This window comes from Cryptosporidium sp. chipmunk genotype I (assembly GCF_004936735.1).
Source record: "Cryptosporidium sp. chipmunk genotype I strain 37763 chromosome Unknown contig_128, whole genome shotgun sequence".
Taxonomy (NCBI): domain Eukaryota; phylum Apicomplexa; class Conoidasida; order Eucoccidiorida; family Cryptosporidiidae; genus Cryptosporidium; species Cryptosporidium sp. chipmunk genotype I.
In genome coordinates this window covers 1-23,100 of record NW_027125597.1, presented here as the reverse complement: position 1 = coordinate 23,100, position 23,100 = coordinate 1, and the positions used below count along the sequence as shown (strand labels likewise).

The 23,100-nt window shown below is 32.5% G+C and overlaps 10 protein-coding genes across 10 annotated transcripts; 3 read left to right on the top strand and 7 right to left on the bottom strand.

The window, feature by feature from the left end:
- Positions 1-303: 303 nt before the first annotated feature.
- ELE39_000522 (tRNA-dihydrouridine synthase NAD(P)(+)-like) lies at positions 304-2,430 on the bottom strand (the record flags this gene model as incomplete). Its single annotated transcript, XM_067343508.1, has 1 exon — positions 304-2,430. One exon carries the CDS (start codon positions 2,428-2,430, stop codon positions 304-306), a length of 2,127 nt encoding a protein of 708 aa, XP_067201015.1.
- Positions 2,431-2,965: 535 nt separating this feature from the next.
- Positions 2,966-3,457, bottom strand: ELE39_000530 (prefoldin subunit 5; the record flags this gene model as incomplete). Its single annotated transcript, XM_067343516.1, has 1 exon — positions 2,966-3,457. One exon carries the CDS (start codon positions 3,455-3,457, stop codon positions 2,966-2,968), a length of 492 nt encoding a protein of 163 aa, XP_067201023.1.
- Positions 3,458-5,642: 2,185 nt separating this feature from the next.
- ELE39_000529 (uncharacterized protein) lies at positions 5,643-9,347 on the top strand (the record flags this gene model as incomplete). The annotated part of the gene is made up of 1 exon (XM_067343515.1): positions 5,643-9,347. One exon carries the CDS (start codon positions 5,643-5,645, stop codon positions 9,345-9,347), a length of 3,705 nt encoding a protein of 1,234 aa, XP_067201022.1.
- A 315-nt stretch (positions 9,348-9,662) lies between these two features.
- ELE39_000528 (conserved esterase of the beta-lactamase family) lies at positions 9,663-12,800 on the bottom strand (the record flags this gene model as incomplete). Its single annotated transcript, XM_067343514.1, has 3 exons — positions 9,663-11,519; positions 11,609-11,786; positions 11,836-12,800. 3 exons carry the CDS (start codon positions 12,798-12,800, stop codon positions 9,663-9,665), a joined length of 3,000 nt encoding a protein of 999 aa, XP_067201021.1.
- Positions 12,801-13,222: 422 nt separating this feature from the next.
- Positions 13,223-14,872, bottom strand: ELE39_000527 (RNA methylase; the record flags this gene model as incomplete). The annotated part of the gene is made up of 1 exon (XM_067343513.1): positions 13,223-14,872. One exon carries the CDS (start codon positions 14,870-14,872, stop codon positions 13,223-13,225), a length of 1,650 nt encoding a protein of 549 aa, XP_067201020.1.
- A 925-nt stretch (positions 14,873-15,797) lies between these two features.
- On the top strand, positions 15,798-16,889 carry ELE39_000526 (unchacterized apicomplexan-specific serine rich low complexity; the record flags this gene model as incomplete). Its single annotated transcript, XM_067343512.1, has 1 exon — positions 15,798-16,889. The coding sequence occupies one exon, from the start codon at positions 15,798-15,800 to the stop codon at positions 16,887-16,889; it is 1,092 nt and encodes a 363-aa protein (XP_067201019.1).
- Positions 16,890-17,421: 532 nt separating this feature from the next.
- Positions 17,422-17,790, top strand: ELE39_000525 (60S acidic ribosomal P1; the record flags this gene model as incomplete). Its single annotated transcript, XM_067343511.1, has 1 exon — positions 17,422-17,790. The coding sequence occupies one exon, from the start codon at positions 17,422-17,424 to the stop codon at positions 17,788-17,790; it is 369 nt and encodes a 122-aa protein (XP_067201018.1).
- A 117-nt stretch (positions 17,791-17,907) lies between these two features.
- ELE39_000524 (p27 like 26S proteasomal subunit with a PDZ domain) lies at positions 17,908-18,621 on the bottom strand (the record flags this gene model as incomplete). The annotated part of the gene is made up of 1 exon (XM_067343510.1): positions 17,908-18,621. The coding sequence occupies one exon, from the start codon at positions 18,619-18,621 to the stop codon at positions 17,908-17,910; it is 714 nt and encodes a 237-aa protein (XP_067201017.1).
- Positions 18,622-18,987: 366 nt separating this feature from the next.
- Positions 18,988-20,484, bottom strand: ELE39_000523 (assembly defective 1 like ubiquitin C-terminal hydrolase with a UBP finger at the N-terminus; the record flags this gene model as incomplete). The annotated part of the gene is made up of 1 exon (XM_067343509.1): positions 18,988-20,484. One exon carries the CDS (start codon positions 20,482-20,484, stop codon positions 18,988-18,990), a length of 1,497 nt encoding a protein of 498 aa, XP_067201016.1.
- Positions 20,485-21,300: 816 nt separating this feature from the next.
- On the bottom strand, positions 21,301-22,872 carry ELE39_000521 (SET domain containing; the record flags this gene model as incomplete). Its single annotated transcript, XM_067343507.1, has 1 exon — positions 21,301-22,872. The coding sequence occupies one exon, from the start codon at positions 22,870-22,872 to the stop codon at positions 21,301-21,303; it is 1,572 nt and encodes a 523-aa protein (XP_067201014.1).
- Between the last annotated feature and the right edge of the window lie 228 nt (positions 22,873-23,100).

The following is a 23,100-nucleotide window of genomic DNA, read 5'->3' as shown; positions in this document are numbered from 1 at the left end:
TTATATATATATATATATATATATATATATAATATAATATAATATCAATATTAGTACATTTCTGATTGAATAGATACTTAAGGCCTTGAAAGTTGGAAAATAAAGGGTCAGGAAGACGAAGATAACGAAGCAATTTGAAGAGAAGCGTAAAAATTTGAGTCTGTTTTTTCCCCTCAGAGATAAAAAAAAATTGACATTAAAATGCACGTAAACCTGTGAGCTAATACAAAATATATAAAAAATATGTAGGAGAAAGCCCGCCTGCATGCAATTTATTATTATTTATATTGAAATCGCAAGTAATTAATGGGAGCTATTAGCTTTATGCTTGGGAATAAAAACAAAATCATTAGGAACTTTTCCGAGGATCATTTCAGAAATTTTTATCCAGTCACTAGAGTTGCTTGATGCTAACATAGTTTCCAAATCGTTTCTGCCAACATATTTAGGTGCTCTCCAATTAAAGTTTTGAGTATGAATAGGCTGTTCAAGAATACCAATTGGAATATACCTATGGAAGAATGAGAGAAATTCAAGTAGAAATCTTCTAGTGAGAGCAATTCCCCTTTTATCAGTACCCCAGTGTTCGAGTCCAAGATTGACATATTGCTTGATAATGTCAAACCTTTCACTTGCAGAAATATCCCAATTCCTATTTTCTTTAATTTCAGTAAAAATCCACGGCTTCAATAAAGCTCCTCTTCCAATCATTACAGAATCAACTAGGTCATTTTGGATATGTTGTCTGTAATCTTGAAAATTGATAACGTCCCCACATCCAATGATTGAAGGACAAAAAGAAGAATGACCACTGGATTGAATGGTATTGACAACTTTGTTTAAATAAAATTTGGAGTTCAAAGCTGAGCAATACTTAATATAGGACCAATCAGCCTCTTTGGTATATCTTTGGAATGAAGTTCTACCATGAATAGTCAAAGCATCAACTCCAGAATTACAAAGAATATTTAAGATTTTATGAGTCTTCATATTATGGTAAATTAATGGCCAATTTTCAAAATTTTCAAAGTAATCCTTTTCAAAGAGATTTTTATTAATTGGCGATCCTCCGTGACTCATTCTAACTTTAACAGTTACAAGTTTACCATCCATAACTTTCTTCAAACCTTTAACCATGGTTTCAAGTTCTGAAACTCTCTCAATAAGAATGCTTCCAGCACCTTTATCATGAAGAGATTTTAATGGACAGGCGGCATTTATATCAACAAAGTCAAATTCACAGTGTTCATTAATCAATTCACCAGTTTTAATGATGGTGGCCTTGTTACCTCCAGCAAGTTGAATACCAAAGTACTTTTCTTCTGGACTTCTTTTAAGTAATGCAAGCTCAGAAGCTTTTCCAGAAAGGATTTCATTGCATAATACCATTTCACTAACAGTGATATCAGCTCCAAATTTCAAACAAAGTCTTCTAAATGGAAGATTTCCAACGGTAGTAAGAGGAGCAAGAATGAGTTTGTTTCTAAAAAGTTCATGCTTACATTTTTCTTTTTCATGTTTGGAGATTCCAATAAGCATATCTTTAGATGAGAGCTTTAAATCCTGTGGAATTTCAATATCTGGTTGATTATTAATATCAGCAATAATATTTGAATTTTTTTCAGGAGGGGATTTTAAGTTATCAAGTTTTTTAAAGCCTGCTAGTAACGGGTTGTCAAAGTTTTGGTCCTTTTTACAAGTCGGTTTTTGGCTCTTTTTTTCACAGTCTTTTGAAGCTTTACTGTCATTCGGAGAGTAGTTATCAAGAAAATCTTTGGTTTTAGTAAAATTTATCGTTTTTTGTCTTAATTCAGTTCTTAGTCGAGCATCAATAATGTTCTTTTCAAATGACTTGAAGAATTCTTCAAGAAGTTCAGGGGTAACTTTTTCACCCTTACTATTAATATTTGCCATAATAGATTCATTAAAGTGTGAAAGTCCGAATTCACAATTAAGTCCAAGGTGACAAATTCCATAGTTTTCAAAAAGAGGACATGAACTTTGGATTAGAAGAGATTCTTCATGGTTATAAATTTTTGATATTGCTTCTTCACGCTTAACTTTCAAAAATTCTTCAAGGTTGTGACTTTTTTTACAAGTATTATGATCAAGCTTACATTCTCCAAAAGTTGCAATATTTGAGCAAAGCCGATCTAAATCATCCATTTTTGCGATATAATTCAAATTCTGAGACCTCTCACTGGCTTTAAAAGATCCTCTAATACATCTTTTTTTTAAAGAATTGCGTTCATTTTGGTCTTCCTTCAATTTTCCCACTTCCTCCGAATTTCCAGTCCCGGAATGACATTTGGATGATATTAAAGGACTTAAGTACTCCATCTTTATAGGAGCTTCACTATTCTCAATACATTTTTTCACATATTCTCTTCTTTCTGAATCCATTGGAATCTTATTGGATGGTTCTCCCATATTTTTTTTTTAAAAGTTATAATGAAACCAAAATCCAAAAATAAAATTCCAGATTTTTAAAATTTACTTTATACTCTTATTTCCCAAACAAATTTAGATATATTTTAAATTGGTTCTAATAATTCAACAAATTTGACTATATATATTTCCATAAATGACGTGTTGGCGCCAAACGTGGCCGGTATAGAGGCTGTCATAGGGAGAAAAAAAATAGAAATGCATGCAGAGGAATAAATTATTAATTCTAGGAAAAAAATATAGTATTTACAAATTTATATATGTGTATAATAAAAAAAGTGTATAAGAAATAACGGCAAAAAAGTGGAGAAAATGCGATGAAGAGTTAAAATTAAAATTAAACTTGTTAATAATACGTTAAGTATTAATTAAATAGTTGGAAAAGATCATAATAAATAGTAGAAATTTAATGGTTTAAAGTTACCACTAATTTTGTGAATAAGCACATATATATATATATGGGTAATGAAGGAAATTAATGGGAAAACATTGAGAAGAATAAGAAAAAGTGGGATTATTATTTTTTTTTAGCTTCAATACCTTGTTGTTGGGCCTTGATTTGTTCCATAAGAATAGAATTTATGGCATCGAAGATCTTATTTTTATCATTAAGGGATTTGGAAATCTTTTCAATTGACTTTTTGATCATTTCAATTTTATTATCAAAATGAGCCTTAGCTTTTTCAATTTTCATTTCAACATGATAACCAGTACCAATATCAACCAATACGTTATCAACATCACATATGGTGGCATCTACATAAATTGACTGACTAATTGGGGCTAATATGGTGGCATCTCTGTTTTCAGGTTTGAATTGTTCTAAAGCTTCTCTAGACCCATTGAATCTATTTAAAACAACATTCAATTGTTGGATTCTAATAGAAAGTTCGCTTATTTCTTCTTGGGTTTGATCTCTAAGTTGAAATAGCTTTGCTGGAGGAAGCGAGCTGAGTTGTATGGTTTCAGCCTTGTTAGCACTGTTACTTTGTGCATTTGAAGCTGCCATTATTTCCAAGAAATACGTATAAAGTCTTTAAGCGATTAATAAATATGTATATAAATATATATATATTATATTCAATTTATATCAGGGCAGGTTTTTGGCTTGTTTAAAGAGAAATAAAACAATTAATTTCGATAGAATTCCAGTAATTGGTTGTTGAATAAATTAATATTGTTGATGATATATTATGTTTGTATATAAATACACTATTGAAACTCTTTTATTGATCTCTCCAGATCCTCACTTGGCTATATACTTGAAGAAATATGGTAATAAAAACAGTAAAAACTTCTTTTACAAATTTGTTTTTACTATTATTATTACAAATTAAAGAAAAAGCCTTTTTTTCCTATTACCTTCTTTTTCTTCTTATTGGCCGAGACAAGAAGTGCGCCTGTGAATAAATTCCAATATAAGAAGGAAGAGAGAAAAAAGTCAAGGAAAATCCGTTCAAAAAACACAACAATAATAGAATTTAAGTATGATGGTGCTTAATTGCACAAAATCAGTTATATTTAAGAATAAAATTAATTTTATTTGGCATGAAATAATTACAAGTTTGACTTTAGTGGAAGATGAGAGCTTTATCCGGGTCAGGTTGTGACCTTAAAGGGAAAGTTTAGTTTTGGTGTTTGCGACTAAGAGGAGGAAAATGAAGAGTGGGCAGGCAAAGAGGAATTGAAGAAAGGAGTACAAAACTACGTAAGGATAGAAGCGAGATTATATTGAAATAAACTGAGAATGAAAGTGGGATTGAAATAGGATTTCGTTGGGAATAAAGTCAGAAAATTAAGTGAGAATGAAAGTGGGAAAATACTGGAATAAAACCGGAAAACAACTAGAATAAAGCGAGGACTTTACATTTAGTTAAGAGATTTACAGCACAGGGAATGGATTCATTTCAAGTATTACAGGTTTCTAATCAAATCCAAATACACTTTTCTCCATCATTACAAAACATCTCCTCTTATCCTTATTCTCATTAATAGTCCCAATTTTTTTAAAGTTAAACAAATCATTAATTTAATTACCCAAATATTAGAATATACTAAAAATTGATTCCCCACGCAAATGGTGCCGCTCAAATTCTGATAAAGACGCTGCAATATTTCTGTAGCGCCGGTACTACCGAAATGCCCGCCTAATGTGAGGAAGGGGGGAAATTGGAGAAAACAAAGAAAAGGTTTTGCACATACTGTGCAAATAAGTTAATAAAGAAAAGAGAGATATAAATAAAGTATTGGCGGAAAAGAGTAATGTGATACATATACATAATTTGAATGAATAGTATTTAAATATTCAAATCATATATACGTTAATTTAAAGGTCACACGGAAAAGTATACGTAAGTAAATAATTTAAAGTTGAATATATGGAATTTCAAAAGTCAAATTTATGTATTTAATAATAATTAATCATACTTAAAGTAAATTAAAATAGGTTTCAAGCTTAAAACTGCAAAAGATTACACAAGAAAAATTGGTAATGACAATAAAACACAACTATTAATATTGGAGTGAGGAGAAAATACATTATAATATCAAATAAAACAAAAATACGTATTAGTATAGGCCTTGAAGTTATATTTTAAATACAAATAATACGTAATAACAATAGCGTATATATATATATTAAACTAAATCGTGTTTATTAGTTTGTGTGAGGGCAAGGCAAGTATTGGCTGACAAAGCAGACTATATCTTGGTTAGGGATTTGTGCAAGTCGTGTTAATTGAGAATGTAACTAGAGGGAGGACTAAATTCCGGATTTAGAAGAAAAGTTTTGTTTTTTTTTGTCAAGAAAAGTCGTTTTTTTAACCAAAATTATAATCAAGTTAAACTGAAGATCAAGAACAGGATTTATATATTTATAATATATATTTAATGAACATGTAATGGATATAATGCATATATATATATATATATATATTTACTTATGTATAATATAGTATATTAATACGTGTATAAACATATTTATAAGAAATATTGGAAAATTGGAAGAATCAAAATATTGAAGAGAAATATTATTAAGGAGAAAGTGAGCTGGACTTTCTTTCTATGTGAGAAGGACAAACTTACAATACAAGAATTTATTATCATCCAAGTAATTTAAAGACCTTACTAGACGAATACTTAGTTAAATATTATAAAGCATAAAAGTGAGCGTATACATAAAACAAATAAGAGATATGGAGAACTCAAACATTCCAACACAAGGATTGAATCCTATGATTGGGGGATGCATAGGTAATGTAAATAGTGGTAATAATAATGGTAATAATGGTGGAGTTGGAGGAGGAGGTGCTACATGCTTAAATGCATCATCACCTTCCTTGGGATTTCAGAATAGTTTACCTTTAGTTTCAGGAGGTATTTCTATCCAGGGTCCACATTCTTCTCAAATAAATGCAATTACAGTAGCCAATCAATTTCTGGCCCAACAGATTGCAATGGGAGGAGGGAACCACCCTTCTTTCCCTTTTATATACGGTAATTTTTCTAATAATGGAGGTCACCAAGGTCCAAAAATTGAGCTGGGAGAAGAGGATGGGACAAAATCATCCAACTCATTGAAGGCTGCCGCTGCACAGATGATTCTTCACGAGATCAATAAGAATCGCAGCCAACTGCACTCGAATGCAACAAATACAGTCTCTGGAGGGGGGGGAGGAGGAGGAGGGAGTGTGGTTTTACCTGAGCCAGCTCTTCCACAAGTTCAACTGAACGGCCAGTTTCAGATGCTGGACTCCGGCGAAGATCTATCTACCTCATCACAGACAGTTCCTCCTCAACCAACGCTTGCGCTTACTCCTTTAGGATTAATCCCAATACTTCCTAAAGTCGTTGGTAACCACCAACATCAAGGCTTAAATCTCTCGATGCCTTCTCTTCCACAGAGCCAGCCCACTAAACAACAAATCACCCAAGAGCAGTTACTTCAGGTTCAAAGGCAAATTCAGAGTCTCCAGAATGTGAGCGGCTCTTCTACTTCGAGCTCAAATCCTCCTAGTAATGCTGCTAATTTCTTAGAATCTATGAGCCAACCACGCAAACTTGTAGAAACAACAGATTCCAATTCCGAGTTATGTGTTGCACCTGAAGAGCGAGAACCTAAAACTGAGGAAAAGCCTATGGAAGAAATTGAGAACGTTAAAGCTCAAAATGCACTAAGCACCAGTGAATCAAATGAAAAAGGAGATTACGGTATTAAGGGGATGGAGATTGACTCTAAGGTTGTGGGTGAGGAGGGTGTTTCCAACATAATGGAACTCCAGAGCAAACAAGAGCCACAACAGCAAGAAAAGCTGGAGGAAGTTCAGCAACAGCAGCAACAACAACAGCAACAAATGTATCAACATCTTCAAATGCTTGCGTTCGCTCAGCAACAACAGATGCTACAAAGGCAGTTGCAGATGAAGGAATGGGCTTTGGCTGCAGCTTATCTAAACCAACAGCAGCAGCAGCAACAGCAGCAACAACAACAACAACAGCAACAGCAGCAGCAACAACATCATCATCATCCCCACCTCCAGCAGCTACACGCTCTTCAAAATTTGGCACCACTACAAGGAATACATCACATGCAGGCATTTCCTCACATTGGCGCTCAAATGCATCAATTAGGCGGGCTGTATTCCGGTTTCCAGCCGGTACTACATCTTCAACAACAACTTCAGCTACAGCAGATTCAATTGCAGCAGTCATTACAGTCCATGGCGGCTTCTACCTCGAACCCAGTATCTGTTTCTGTTGGTATACCAACTCCTGGATGTATTCCTCTAGTTGGTGGATGTGGAACAGTAGGAGTAGGTGCGAGACAGGGTGGAGTTGGAGATTTACAACATCAACAACATCAACAACAGTTTCAACAGCTTCAGTATCAACAACAGCAGCAACAACAACAACAACAACTGTTACTACATGGTACCCATTATCATTCATTAATAGGAGATGAGTTACGTGCGGTTTTAGGTCTGAGTGCTTCTGCAATTCGTGGAGTTAAAGCAAACAAACAACAGACTTCGGAGGAGTTGGTTTCTGGTAGAAGAGATTTGGATAATTTATTGGATGGTCATGGAAATAGTAGTAGTCATCCTTTAGATTTGATTTCTGGGTTGGGAGGATCTGCAAGTACTCGGGCGAGTAATAATTCATCCAGGTTAATAACTGGTACAGGAAATGGAGAAATGGTGATCGATAATTTGGAAGGAAAGGCTGCGATATCGGCACTTTCCTCTTCATCAATGGTTGGGCCTGGCGCAACAACTCAAAGCTCCGTAGGTAGGAGAATGAGTAGGAGAGCTACAGGTAGAGGAACGGGAGTGTCCAAAAGTTCAGGTAAATTCCAGGCTTCCAATTTACTTTCAATAATTGAAAATGAACAAGCTATCAAGGGTATCCAAAACGCAAATCCAAATTCCATATCTTCTAGAGGAAGCGGACAGAATACTACTGGCATGAGGACCAAATCAGAAGAGAGAGGGGTTTCTGTAGGGAGTGATGGAATGATTGATCTCGGAGATCACACAGTTTCCGGTTTGAAGAATGGCAATAATAATGGTATTAACTCCTCCACAGGAGTTACCGGTGCTAGCTATGGAAGATATGGCGGAAGTAATCGTATTCATGGCTCCCAAATGATGATTTCCCCTTCAGAATTGAGCAGAATTGAGAATCTTCATTTCAGTGTGGAGACGGTACCTCATTTAGTTAAGGATTATGTTCCAGCATTTTCTGGAAAGTTTGCCTTCCTTCCTCAACCTCCTCTGGATGGATCATCTTCTACAGGAGACTTTTCGGAGCATTATTATTTTAATAATAGCTGTAGTGGTTTACAAGGCCATCATTACGGAGGAGAGGGAGGAGGGTTACAAGGAAGCCAGCAGGAGGGAGGAAGTATTTCCCAGGGACTCAGATCTAGAAGAGTAAAGAATAGTAATGCCAATTGTAACAACGAGGGTAGCAATAGCAATAGAGAAGATGGCACCATACTTCAAGAGATACGTCTCTCAAAACTCCTTCCGGATGTATTATCCAGTATTTGTGGAGGAGAGGGACTTAAAATGGTAGCAAAAGAGAAACTCACTTTCTGGATGGATTTGCCATGTAACATGGATAGGAAGAAAGCTAAAACGGGACTTGGCCCAAGCACGAGGGAAAGCTTAAGGAAAGAGCTTAAGAAACAAGGGGAGCTCTTCAGACTCGTTTCTACAAAGGATGAATTCCTTTGTGATTCCAAGATGATCAGAGGAGCTGACATTAATAAGCTGTACTTGGACCTGATTCTGAAATCCCAGCCCATCCAGGCTATCAAAACCTGCCCAGGAATGGATGGAAATCCCTCATCCTCTGTCACTTGCATTGCTAACACTACCAATAATACACCAGATGTTTCTGCTTCCGCTGCTACTACTGCTAACAGTGCTAATTCTAGTGCTACTACAGCCGCATCCACAACCGTTTCTTCACCTTCTCTTCCTCCTATTGCATTCCCCCCCAAAGTAATTGACATCAACCATAGCCTTCCTCCCCCTGTTGGTACTTTAAATAATAAAAACTACCTAACTTCTTCAAACCAACAGAGTTTTGTCAAAAAGATGGAGGGTGATATTAAAGGGAAACTAATCCATCACTTTTCCTCGAGTGTTACTTGCCCAGAGATCTCAGTCTCCTCATCCGCAATTGAAACCAATTCCCCTACTAGAAGACTTACTCAGTCAACTATCGATAATTCTGACCATAGCGGTAACAGAACGGAAAACAATAATAACTCTAATAATAGCGAAAATAGTATATGCGAAAACACTTTGGCTAAGACTTCCACTAACCTTTGCCAACTTGATGGAGGCGGAATCGTCAATCCGGCAATTACATCCCATAGAGCAGCCCCTTGAAACTAAAATAAAGAGGAGAATAAAAGAGGGAGGAGAAAGAAGAAGAGAAATACGACTTTTTGTTTCAGTCACATAAGATTGAATAATAAATGATGGTTTTTACAGCAATAATAATTATTCCCCCAAAAATTACCACATCATTATAATAAATAATACTGCTTCTTAGTGCTCTTATAATTTATCTATATCTCATTTTTTTCTCACCTTCCCAACTCTTTGTTTCCATATTAATTTAATAATTAAGCGTAATTATCACGAATTACATAATTTACCCCGCCTAGAGGGTATCGCATGCATGCAAATTTTATAAAGTAACTAAAAAAAAAATAATGGGACGTAATTGTTCAAATATAATCCAAAATTTTCTAGTATGTAACGTAGTATTAACTGAGATATATATGATCCTTTATGATAGTCATTTGTTAAAATTACGATAGATAGATCAATTTCTGGGAAACAAAATGATAAATTACCGCCAGCATCTGAATGACCAATTCCTTTATAACATGATTGATCTTTTTGATTATTATTCATTTTATTACATTCTAAAATTTGAAATCCAAGAGACCATTTTCTAGGGCCTCCATATGTTAGTATTAATCCTTCAATAGAATTATCATAAGTAATTGATTCATCTTTGATAACTTGTTTCAACAATTTATCTCCTATAATCTCACCCCTACTTAAGTGGCCATATAATTTTGCTAATGATAAAGATGTATATCTTCCATTTGTTGGTGGTATCCATTTATTAATTAGTTTTTTTGAGTTATATATTAGAGGATCCAATATATGAGGCTTTAAATAAAAGCACTCCAAAGTTGATAATTTCAAATTTGTTAATTCAAATGAGTTAGATGATTTAAGTTTTTCAAATACTTGTTTAAAAGGTATTGAGGAAAGAGTCATTCTTCTACTTACCATTGCATATCTATTAGAAATACCAATAACGTCAAAATTATCATCATCATGATTATGGTTATTATCATCTGTACCTTCCTCCTTTTCCTCCTTTTTCCTCATTCTTTCAGGAGTTAACTTTTGTATAATTATCTCTTTTATTTCATTCATTAATTGAGCTCCGTTGCCACTTTCTAATTTACTTTTAATATTTGACAATCTCATTATACCCGAAGACAATTCCTCTTGAGCAAAAAATGATGATGAAGATGAAGAACGTGGAGAAAATAGACGAAATAAGAACATACTGTTACTATTGCTATTATTATTATTATTATTATTGTTATTGTGAATTTCATCATTTTTTTCATTGCACTCTTCAGATTTGTCAGTATTCATTTGATTATTATTCAAAGTATACTCTGGTAAATACATCTTTATGCCATCAGATAAACCAAATGGGTTTATTATATTCTCCTCTATAAACTTTGTTGTTGACTGATTTGTTAATAATGCTATCAACTCTGATAATACCCAACCTAGAAAATAAGGATTATAACGCGTAATTTGATTTATTGGAATTTGTGGAACAGAATCTTCAATTATTCGTACCATATTTCCATAATTCAAAAATTCCTTCAAACCCATATCCTCTGGAAAAAATGATATCACACCAGATCTATGATCGAGTACATGTCTTAATGTTATGTTCCTCTTTCCATATCTTATAAAACCATCCCAATAATGACAAATTGGATCATCCAAAGATATATAACCCCTTTCCACACAAATTAATATCGCAATAACCAAAATTCCAAGATTTATAAAGAAACCATTAAATAGTGTATTCTCATCAATCTTATTTGCATTTAATTCTCCTTTAATACCTTTAGAAATACTTGCCAAATTCTTTCCATTTTTTACTATAGCTATTTGTAATCCCAATACATTATTCTCATCAATTATTCTTTGTATATAGTCACTTAGTCTCCTTTCAAACTTATTTGTAAATCCTACTCTTGATAATTGATGTTTATTTAATTCTAAATTAATAGACTCCATATATAAGAATTGTTGTGCTCTTCTTGATAATATTTTCAATATTGGTACACTCTCATTCAATTCTGCACATATTCCATGTATTAAAGATACAATTCTCACAAAATATATTACGTCCTTTGGCCAGTCCTCCATCGGATTTAACTCCTCAATTTGTCTACTTTTCATATTCGAAAGTTCTGTTGCCGTTTTATATGCTGCGTATCCTGACTCCTATAGAATGAATTAACAGTTATCTTTTTCTTTTTAAATCTCTTTAGAAAATAATAAAGAGACATAATATAAATGAACTCACAACTTACCCTTATTGAACTTTGATCTATTGGGCCCATCTCAGTTTCTTTAAAAACAACTCTTAGAGCATCCATATACATTTCTGGATCTATGGAATTCTTTTTATGATTTCTGAACTGAAATCCCATTTCCTCAAATGATTCTATAAACCCTATCAAATTTAATGTTGAGATACTATATACCATTCTTTAAATAAATTAATAAATTAAAATTAAACTCTTGGGGGAAAACTTACTTTGAAAATGCAATTTGTGTGTTTTTATCAAAAATCTTAACCACTCCCCAATCCAATATTACTGGAATGTATTTTCTCTTGAACTCATCGTAAACCACCAAAATATTACTTGGCTGAGGATCTCCATGAAAAAAGCCATGAATATGAATTTGATAAGCAAAAGAATCACATAGTATTTCTAATATTTCTCTTATATTAACGTTATTTTCTTTTAATAAAGTTTTATTTAATATCTTAAAGCCTTGAATGTATTGCATTGTTAATATCTTCTCAGTACTAAACTCTGAATAAACTTTTGGAATAATTACTTCAATTTCTGAATCTTTAAACATCTCATATACTCTCTCTTGATTCTTTAACTCATTCTTAAAGTCAAGCTCTTTATATGCAGACTTTCGCCACTCATTTAACGTAGGATTAAAATCAGAATCTTTCTCTACTAAACCAAAAGCCCATGCCAAATGCTCCAAATTCTTCATATCCTGATTAAAAGTCTCTTGAGAATTTGGATACTGTATTTTAATTACCACACTCTTCTCTCCTTCAGTCAAAACTGCCTTGTATACTTGAGATATTGATGCTGCTGCAATTGGCTTTTCTTGTATCTCTTTAAAAATTTTTCTTACATCTTGACCAAATTCCTCTTTTAATATTCCTTCCATAACCTTCCATTCCATCCAAGGAACTATATCTTGCAACTTACCCAAATATGCCACATACTCTTTCGGAAGCAAATCGCCTCTAGTTGATAAGAACTGACCCACTTTAATCCACCACCCTCGTAATTCGGATATATTTCTCCATATTAATTCAGCAAATTGAGAATGCTTACTATTCCAATATGCGTATCTTATTTCTTCAGGCAAATTTCTTGTATGCATTTGAGCTCTTTTGTAATGCACATATATATGAGTCCAACACCATAAAGTTCTCCATTTTCTGTTCCATGAATCCAATTCATTCATCTATTACTTACGACTTTACTGGGCTTATTTCCTTATCTAGAACAACTTTCTTTTTCCTCCTCGATTCACCTTAAATTTGTGTACTTACTTCCGTCGATTTATTTGTTATTTCTTTTCCTAATAAATCATAAATTGTCGTCTATTTTATACTCAAATTAATTACTCGCAAAAGATTAAAAAAAAAAGAAAATAAAACAAGTTGATTAATTAAATAAAATAAAAAAGTAATTTAATTATTTTCACCCACTACCAGCCTCTAACACACTACTGATATTACCGGTGACAATATTTGCATGCACTTTATCTATCAATTAGTTGTAAAATTTTACCGCCATACGTGTCAATTTTTTTTTTTTTATAAAATAAATTATAAAGTTGAAAAAAAAAATAATAAATAAGGTGTAAGAAAAGGGGTGGGTAGACTATGAAATATGGATTGCAGATAGCAGAAAGCCTGAAAAAATAGGAAGATTTGCATCCATTGTGGGGTGAGTCCTTTGGTCAATGATTTGATGCTCTCTAATAAAGGTTTCTTCAAACTTAATACCAATAAAAGGGTGGAATTTCGAATTTTCAACTCTTGTTGAAAGAGATAAGTCCTGGTGGACTTGAAGTAGCTCGGTCGTCATGAAAGGAGTAAAAATAAGAAGCTTACCTCCAGGCTTAAGATATTCTTGGGTAACTTGTATTATCTTTTCTAAATAAAAATACTTAGCTTTCTCATCAGAAATATGATTTAACTCAACATTATTGTTCTGAATATGATTAGAATCGTCGCTATTAATGTTATTATTATTGTTATTATTAGTGCTTTCAATAGAATTTTGATTTCTACTATTTTGCAAGTTCATAGTTGTTTGCCATTTAACCTGATCAATTACTAAAATAACTGTATCTACTCCTTCTGAATATAAACTTTCAAGAATATTAATTCTGTTCTGGACTCTTTTTTTTTTATGTTGAAATTTTTCATCACTCAATTCTCTTTTTGAGTGTGTGTTAATTTTATAATTAAGCCATTCATGTTCTATGTTTAATTTTTCAGCTGACAAGCATTGACCTTCATCATAAAATTCATCAGATATTTCCTTCATCTCTTTATAAAACATTTCCAATGCTGACATTGGAATTGTATGATAATGTATTTTTGGTTTTTGATCATTTACTATAGCTTCAAAATTAATTGCAAGCTTGCCATGAAAATACCCTTCGAAAGTATCAAAAGTTAATTTATTCATTGATATTTCATAAAGACTTCCAAAATTGTATAACTGACGATAAATTGATCCTCCAACTACACCATTACTCAAATTATCATATAATAGTACTTTGCTTCCAGATGAAACGTTACCATGAGTTAATATATTTCCTATTGTCTCGATTCTAACAGTACATTGACCCCATCTTGGCCCAACTGAATTTGGACTTAGCTTATCAGACCTAATTTTTGGTTGACAGCTTGAAGTTTCTATAATATTCAACAATGTACAGGGGAGTAATATAATCTGTTTTAAGTATCTTAATTGCAATTTCTTAATGTATTTTTCTTTGGAAAAGTTAGTCTTATTCTTAAAAGAACTGCTTGATAATGCTAGTGACCTAATCAAGTTACCATCATTTGCCTTGTTTAGTAATAGAATTTCACTTCTTTTTTTTTTTACCTTGTCTAATTCATCCTGTTCATCTCCAAATTCCTTTTCACAATTTGAATCATCAGAATCTACCTCAAACTCCCTACCTAAAAGCTGGTTGTATCTTGTTCTTTTCTTTTTCAATTCTTTGAGCGAATTTATACTTTGCTCTTCATCTACTTGATTATTCTCAATATTAGTATCTATATTCAATATATCTTTTAATATTTCTTCACTGTTCAAAATTGTGCCAATTACCCATTTTCCATCTTCTAAACTCAAAGTGCTATAGTAGCTTTTACCTATTATATCTGAACCTTTAATGCTATATTTTCCCAAATAAAAGTTTTGAGAAGTATCCTTAATATGGATAAGTTTCTGTGAACCTGTAATTTCCCTTATTACTACATAATCCCCCAAATTTATCACATTTCCTATCATATCCAGAAAATTCTCTACCTTTTCAAATCGAAATTCTCCCTATACAATATTGATTTCTAATTTATTTTTTTCTACCCTTTTCTGTTTTTTTTGACAAATACTCATTTCTTACTGTAAAAGTCTGGCGCCAAATCAGCTTTATTTCTTTTCAAAATTAAACTTTTAAATTGGTTAACACTTAATAGAGTAGATTAAGGGTCAAAAGTGATTTATAAACAAACAAGTTAAATTTGAAAAAGAAAGAGTAATTTATCCAAAATATATTTATTTATTTAAAGTAAAATTATCAAAATTCTGAAAGTTAACTTGTATTCATTGTTAATTATTATGTTATTTATTTGGCAGGCCTCATCAATTATCAGAGTTTCATTAATTCATGATTTTTAAGCTAATAAAGTGTTAGTAATAATAACAATAGTTATAATAATTAGTTACAATAAAGGCAATTTTTCAAACAATATTTTAAGACTTGCATGCATTTTTGCATTGCATGCATAATTAAATTTTCATTAACACTTAAAAGCGGTCATATACAAACAAATGCAAAATATTATAATTAATAATAAAATTTTACACGTAATGAATTAATTAGCAACTTTTAAAAAATAATACATTGAATTTAAATAATAAAACTGAAAATTGATTATAACTTATAAATAATTGCTTTCATTAGTTTGAATCTTATATGTGGGATAAACATTAGATATTATATAATAATAATAATAACACAGTTTATAATTCAAATTGCACGAAAAAGTGCAATTTTTATCTATTAATATTTCAATTCAATACGTTTGTTTAATACAGAAAATTATCAATAGTGGCGCGCAATTATTAAAATGAAAATTTTATGTAATCTGTAAAGGGTAATAAGTTAATTTAGGGTGAAAAAAATTAAATAATAGAGGATTGGGAAAGTATCAATATGGATGATAGTGCTATGGGGTTTAATGCAGGCGTTTCTGGAAGAAAGAGGCGATTGTCTTCGGACGATGATGAAACCCCCATTAAACAATCAGAAGTTATTCTAAAAGAAAACGCCGATGTTTCATCAAGAGAATCTACCCCACAAATTATGATGAGCAAATCTACAAGATCAAAAAGAGTTCTCAGTTCTGATAGCAGCGATGACTGTGAATCCCCGAGGGATGAGAGTGAAAAGTCAATTAGTAATTCTCAATCACAACCGTCAAATTATACAGCATCAGAGGATGAATCAGATAATGAGTCAGATGACGATTCAGATGACGATTCAGATGACGATTCAGATTCTTCCTTGTCTACAAGGGGCAGAAGAAAACTGGTTAAAACTGAGAATGGTACTCCAATTAAATCAAAACCAGTTAAAGACGAAATTAAGCAAAAAAAAAGAGCATCAGCAAGTACAAAAACTTCAACCAAGTCTAAGTTTAGTGCAGACTATAAAACTAAACCTAGGGCAAAAATTAATACTGGAAACAGAACAAAAACTGTTAAAAAGAAGCGTGTTTCTGAAGAAAAAGCCTCTAATTCACAAGACTACTCTTCTGACGAAGAAGAAAATACTGCCTATGTTCCTCGAAGAGACCGTGACCATAAACAAATACTAGTCGCAGCTATTCTATGTAGGTGGTGGCATGCACTTCCAGACTGGCCCCCACCAGACACTGATTATCAAGCCTTGCTAAAGGAAAAAAATCTAAGACTTGTCTCAATTGATGATTGGGAAGAAGCTCCAGATATTGATGAAAATGGACTTTCTAAAGTTTACCAGTTATCTGAATATATTGGTGTTTTCAGAGATTCAAAAGGTAATGCTCATGACTTAAGACCTAAAGAAAATAAGCCATGCTATTCTAATCTAATTAAAATGGAGGAAGATAAACTTTATGAACTACTAGTTACTGCTCTGGAGAATCAAATAAAAACATTAGAAACTGATTCACCAGGCGATTCTAAGCTAATTAACGAATTAAAGGTTGAACTTATTGAAGCTCGGGCTTTGTTAAGCCGTAGGGCATCAAACAAAAAGAAGTAATTCTTTTGCTATATATATATTTGTTAAAATATCCAATTTGTGTATGTTTTTAATCTTTATTTCTTAATCTAATTTCATATAAATTTTATTATCAATTTAATGAATCTCGTTTTTTTTCTTATTTACACTTGGAAGCGTCCAGTTATTTCCTGCATGCTTAAATTTATTTAACATTTAGGAAACCCGCCAAAAACCCGCTAAGTCTTTATCAGCTTCATATTACATAATTGCGCGGTAAAAAAAGCGAGACGCGTGAAATAATGAAAATATATACTAAAAGGAAAGTAGTTAATTTTTAAAGCTCTAATATAAAAAGGGCGTCTCTTATATAGATTAATTATAATAATTAAATAGTAATAATAATAATAATAATATTAAAAGTTACTATAGTGGCAAAACTTACGTATAGATTATTATTTAATCAGGACAACTTGTAAATCCAAGTTAAGATCTTTATAGTCTTAATTAATTGAAAATAGACCCAGTTTACAAATAGCTTAAAACGCTTTGTTGGTTAACTCAATAATCCAAGATGGCAGCTGTTTCAATGAATGAATTACCACAATCCCAGGTTCAGGAACTAATCTGCTCTTATGCAGCCTTAGTTTTATCAGACGGTAACGTTCCAGTTACATCTGAAAACATCAAGAAAATTGTCTCTGCAGCTGGCGGAAGCGTTGAACCGTACTTCCCAGGTTTATTCGCTCAGGCTTTGTCCACTACAAACGTCAGTGACATCGTCGCAAGCTGTGGAGCTGCCTCTGTTGCTGCACCAGCTGCTTGTGGTGGTGGCGCTGCTGCCGCTCAGGATTCTGGAGCTTCTGCTGCTGCTGATGACAAGAAGAAGAAAGAAGAAGAAGAGGAGGAGGAAGGTGATTTAGGTTTCTCATTGTTCGACTAAATTTTACTTTAAATAAGTTAAAAAAGAAGAGCAATTTTAACTTAACAATGACACTAGAATTATTAGTTAACTATAGTATTGTTGTTTAAGACCTTATTATCTTACCTGCACATATTTCTACTTTTCTACAAATTTATGTAAGAATGCTATGTGACATCCTAAGTAACCGGATCCTTGCCATTTCTTAGGGACTAGTTCAAGATTCTTTTTCTCAAAATCCTGCGAATTTAGTATTTTATAACTTAAATCAGAGTTATTGATGTATGATGAGAACTCAGACAACAGCTCTTCAGGCTGTTTGCTATTACTTCTTAATATAGTAACTTTGATCGCTTTATCTAAATTGTCTAGTATGATTGTCAATAATTGGCTTATCAGATGCTTTGATTCTTCTTGAGAATGTAACTCTGATTCCGGTTTAAGACTTGCAAATTCTAACACTAAATCTCCTGTCCTTATACCACTCTGAAATGCTGGCGATCCTTCCAAGACGCTATCTACATATCCAAATGGATAATCTAGACACTCTGAAACATTGCATCTAAGGTTTTTTTCTGACTTATCAACTGGAATATAGGTCTTCTCTTTACTGTGAATATCAAATAGTTTTTCTTCGATTTCTTTCATAACATTTGAATAATCTGTATTTAATATTGCGATTCTATTTCTCGCCTTTCTTACTGCATATATATCTATATCTGACCTTGGAAACCCCTCACTATCTACAAGCTTTCCAGAAATACCCACATCAGGACCACATGAATTCAAAAAATCCATTAGTTCACTTACTTCTTTTTCTATTTCATCCTTTCTCTTTGCTAATTCCTCCATATTTACATTAATATAATGTCTGGTATTGATATTATTAAATTCCAAAGTTAGAAAAAGAAATTACATTTTCGAGCGCCTTAATGCTATTAATAAGAATTAATACATGAATAAAAACAAAAAAAAAGCTAGCAGTAATTAGTTGAAAGCAATGCTGGCCAAAAATTCAGCTAAAGTTATCAAAGACACTCAAAGTTCTTACAATTTTTCATAAGCTTTATCTATTTAAATCTCCTATAAATACAGTAAATCTTTCACTTTATGCTAAATCATTATTTAAATACAAGTTTTGGCGGGTAGCACTGCACAGTTGTTTTAGTGCGCGGCAAAGTCATGCAGTTGTGAATGTGGGAAAGGCCTGGAATTGCTCTATATTAAGTCAGATCTTTTATAGGTAAGTATATAAGTTTCATTAAGTAGAATTGCCTGTGGAAGAACAATCTTGACATTGATGTCTTCAATTTCAATCCATTCATTTCTAGCAGGGTGCAAGAGCTGAGTTAGGAATTTTCCGTTTTGAATGGAACCCTTATGAGATATATTGGCAATTAAGTTATACTTAGTGCATGGGTTCAAGGAAATACTGTCTGGATGAATATATGGGGATAAGTCTAGGTCAATTAGTGGAAAGGAAACTAAAGTTTTGTTTTTTTCCAAATTCAAATTAGTCTTGGAAAATCTGGAAATATGAATGAATAAGTAGCAGGGTAGTTTCGATATTAATTGGGAACTAGAAGAAGATGAGAAGAACTTTGAGTCTAGTAACTGATATATTGGTATTTGCAAAACTGTCTTATCTTCATTACTTTGGGCGCTATTAGATATGCCCATTGTAGTTTCAATGATTGAAGGTAAAGTTAGAGATAGGCAATTAAAACAAATACTTTCAGTTAATTTTAATTCAGAACTTTTCTTAGACCTCATTAATTTATTTTTATTAGGTTCCGAAAAGTTATTATTTGGATATTTACTGGATTTATTATATAGTTTACCTTTAATGCATGCATTAATAATATTCATGTGAGTATTATTGGCATTTTTTTCAACATCTGGAATGAATTTTACTTGGAATTTCCCGAGATATTTGTCAATCTTCTTTTTTAAGTTATATATGATCCAAGAAAATAGTGCCATTGGATCGATTATGACTGATTTTTGGGTACTGATATTTGATTGTATGAATGAATTAGAAGGTGTTGAAATATTAGATACCTTTGAAAATGAAAATTTACCATTTGATTTTCTTTCAATAATCTTAGCAAGGTTGTATGGAGAAAATTTCCCTTTAAGATTGTGTGGGTTGTAGATTTTTTGAATTGACTCAATAATGTTGAATAAGAGAGGATCTGGAATCCTTTTTTCAATTTCCCTGTCATAAAGTTGATAACTAAGACATAAATCTCTAAATTCAGTGATTTGAGATAATATTAATATGATTGAGTTTAGAGAATCATTGTTGCCAAAATTACTCAATCCTATAAATCCTGGAAAAAACTCAATTCCGTCAAAGGTTCTGGATACATTATATAGCGATGAAGAGATGATATCAGAATTAAATCTTGGTTGTAGGTACTTTTTAATGTCTTCAAGAGAATGCTCATAAATCTCGTAATCATTTGGGAGACAAATTATGCTAGAATTCGTTAAATTGATAAATAAATGATGCCCTAGTTCTAAGGAATGCTTATATGCCACAGAGTCCTTTCCTTTCCCCTGGTAATTTATTCCACATACTAGACAACAGTATATATGCTCCTCCCTTAATGTCACGCTGCAGATCTTTTCATAGTCAAAATCTAACACACTCCTTTTAATGCTAGATAAATATGGGCATCTCTCTCCATCATTCGCAAGGCGGTCACCCATTACTCAGAGCTTTTTATTATTCTTTTCCAGTTTTCTTATTGTAAATTAGATCTTCAGGTTGAATTAAATTTCAAATTTCCCGCCAAATTAAACTTTTTTTTCGAAGTTTAAATAAATATTAATTTAGTTTAGTATTAGAAAACTTGGCAGAAAGCTAAAAACTTCATAATATTGAGGGATTTAATATTCCTACCTTTGAAGAAATAGAGGTCATTGAATTCTTAATCTGAGTGATCTATTAATAATACTGTGTAGCTATTATTGAATGACTATATCGTAGCCATGGAGACTTGTATTGAAGAGAAAAAAAAATTCGAAGATTGTTTTAAAAAGTGGCTAAATAATGGACTTCTTACGGGAGAGTTCGGCGGTCCCTGTGTGAATGAGTGGAAAATATATGAAAAATGTCTTAACAAAGAGCTTTCAGAAAAGAATCTCTTGGATCTAAAGTCATTCACTACATTAGACTCAAGTAAAGATAAGAACATTAGTTACAAAGGCTTTATTAATGAACAAAATGGAACAATAACAGAAAATTCTAAGAATTAAATACTATTATATTTTATTTTTTTTTCTTGAGCCAATATAGAAAAATCTCATTTTACCACTTAAAATGGCGCGCTGTAGCATGTATTGTAGAACTAAGAAGGTATCTATTATTAATAATAAGTATATGTTTAAAAAAATATTCTGTGCATTTATTGACTTCATCGAAAGCCGAAATACTTGTAGGAGAAATATATAGAGGATAGAGACGAGTATGATTAGCATATAATTTGAATTTGGAAAAGCTTTTGATCATTTGCCAGCAGAAGCTCATTTATTACCTTCATCATCATCTGAAGTAGACCAGTTGAGCACAGTATCCCAATATAGAGATTTTTCTTTACTTTTTGGTTGATTTTTGCCTTGTATTTTTTTCAACGAAGGACTCAAATACATTTCGGGGACAAACTCTAAAGAGCATTTTTCATCATCAGTTAACTTGGAATCCATTTCTAGGTTTTCAATAGGTTCCAACACTTTGATAGATCGTTTTCTGCCTCTCTTTTTACCGCCTGGAACAGTTTTGTTAGAATTTCTGGAAACTGAATTAACGTGATTTGTTTTGCTGCTTGAGTTAGTGGAATCTTCTTTCTCTGCGAAATCAACCCAATAATCCTTGCAGTATCCGACAAAAATCTCCTCTCCAGGTTGAATTTCCTGTGTTGCCTTGAGAAAAACTCGAGATCTTCCTTCTCTTTCATCATACCACTTCCAAAATTTTGAGTTGTTCCCAGGACCTCCGAGAAATGTGCTACCATCATTAGCGAAAGAACCACCACCAATAAATGGCTTTGGATCCTTCTCACCATCCAAGTATAAACTCGGCTTTACTAAATCACATATATGTGTGGCTTTACCTTCGGATCTAAGTCTAAGAGCTTCTTTACGATCAATAACCCACCCAACAAATTCGGTGATAATATCGTTTTTTTGGAAATGGCGATCTGAAAAAAGTCCTAAGCCCGCACTACGTCCCAAAGTGCTTCTTTGTGTGTATACCCCATCAAATAAAGTAGAAAGTGACTCCAGCCATTGTCTAGCCCTCCCCCTGGAGGAATTCTTTGAAATCAAGTTGGAATCTTTGTTTTCAATACTTAAGTCAGCTTCTGTTCCTTTTTGGGCAGTCTTTCTGCCTCTTTGAGACCTAGGCCTTACTTGCTCGTTCTTTGAAAAGACTTTGCTAGTTTGCTTAGTGAATGGCCATTCGGGATTTTTGCATATATCGACATACCTGTTGTTTGTCAGCTGCCTTTTAATACTAGATTTTATGCTTGAAATTTTCTTGGTTAGTTTACTTTCCTGCTTTTTTTCTGAAATGGATTGATCCCTCGTTTCTTCTATTATAGGTACAGAGCGTTCTTCAACGTCAAGAAGATGCTTATCTGAGATCTGTATTTCGTCATTAACAACAGGTGAGGAACCAGTTGTTCTAGTGCTTGATTTATAATTACCTGAATTTTTGTCATTGAAAGGTGTAAAGTTTTTCGAGGTGTTATCTCCATTTTTAGATATAACTCCTTGCGAACTTTCTGATGGAGCTGATAATTTATTATCGCTTCGAAGGATAGGGCTAACTTTAATGGAGATACTCACATTATAGTCTGTATTATTTAGGTTTGATTGATTGATTTCTTCTGATAGTTTAGGTGTTTCTGGCTTCAAAATTAAGAAAATTGGTGATTTGCATGGGGAATTACGTATATTAAAAGTCTGACCTTTGATTAATACACCATCTTGTTGATTCCCCTCACATTCTGCAGGGATATCAAATTTAATCTTTCTAAAAATACAATTAAATTCTCCATCCATATCACCTATATCTTCCGAAAAGTTGCTATCCATTTTAACCCCATTAATATAACTTTGAAATCTCTAATTTTACCTTTTATTCTGAGAAAATTAAAAAATTCTCATAAATTCATTTTACTCTAACTTTGATGTTGAATGATCCTTTAGAATTACTTTGTAGATATGTTGAAAAATTTTTAAAGTGAGAGTTTATTTCCTTTGAAATGCTTGCCCTCGCAATCAATATATTAAAATAAATTAACCCTAATTTAATATCTATAT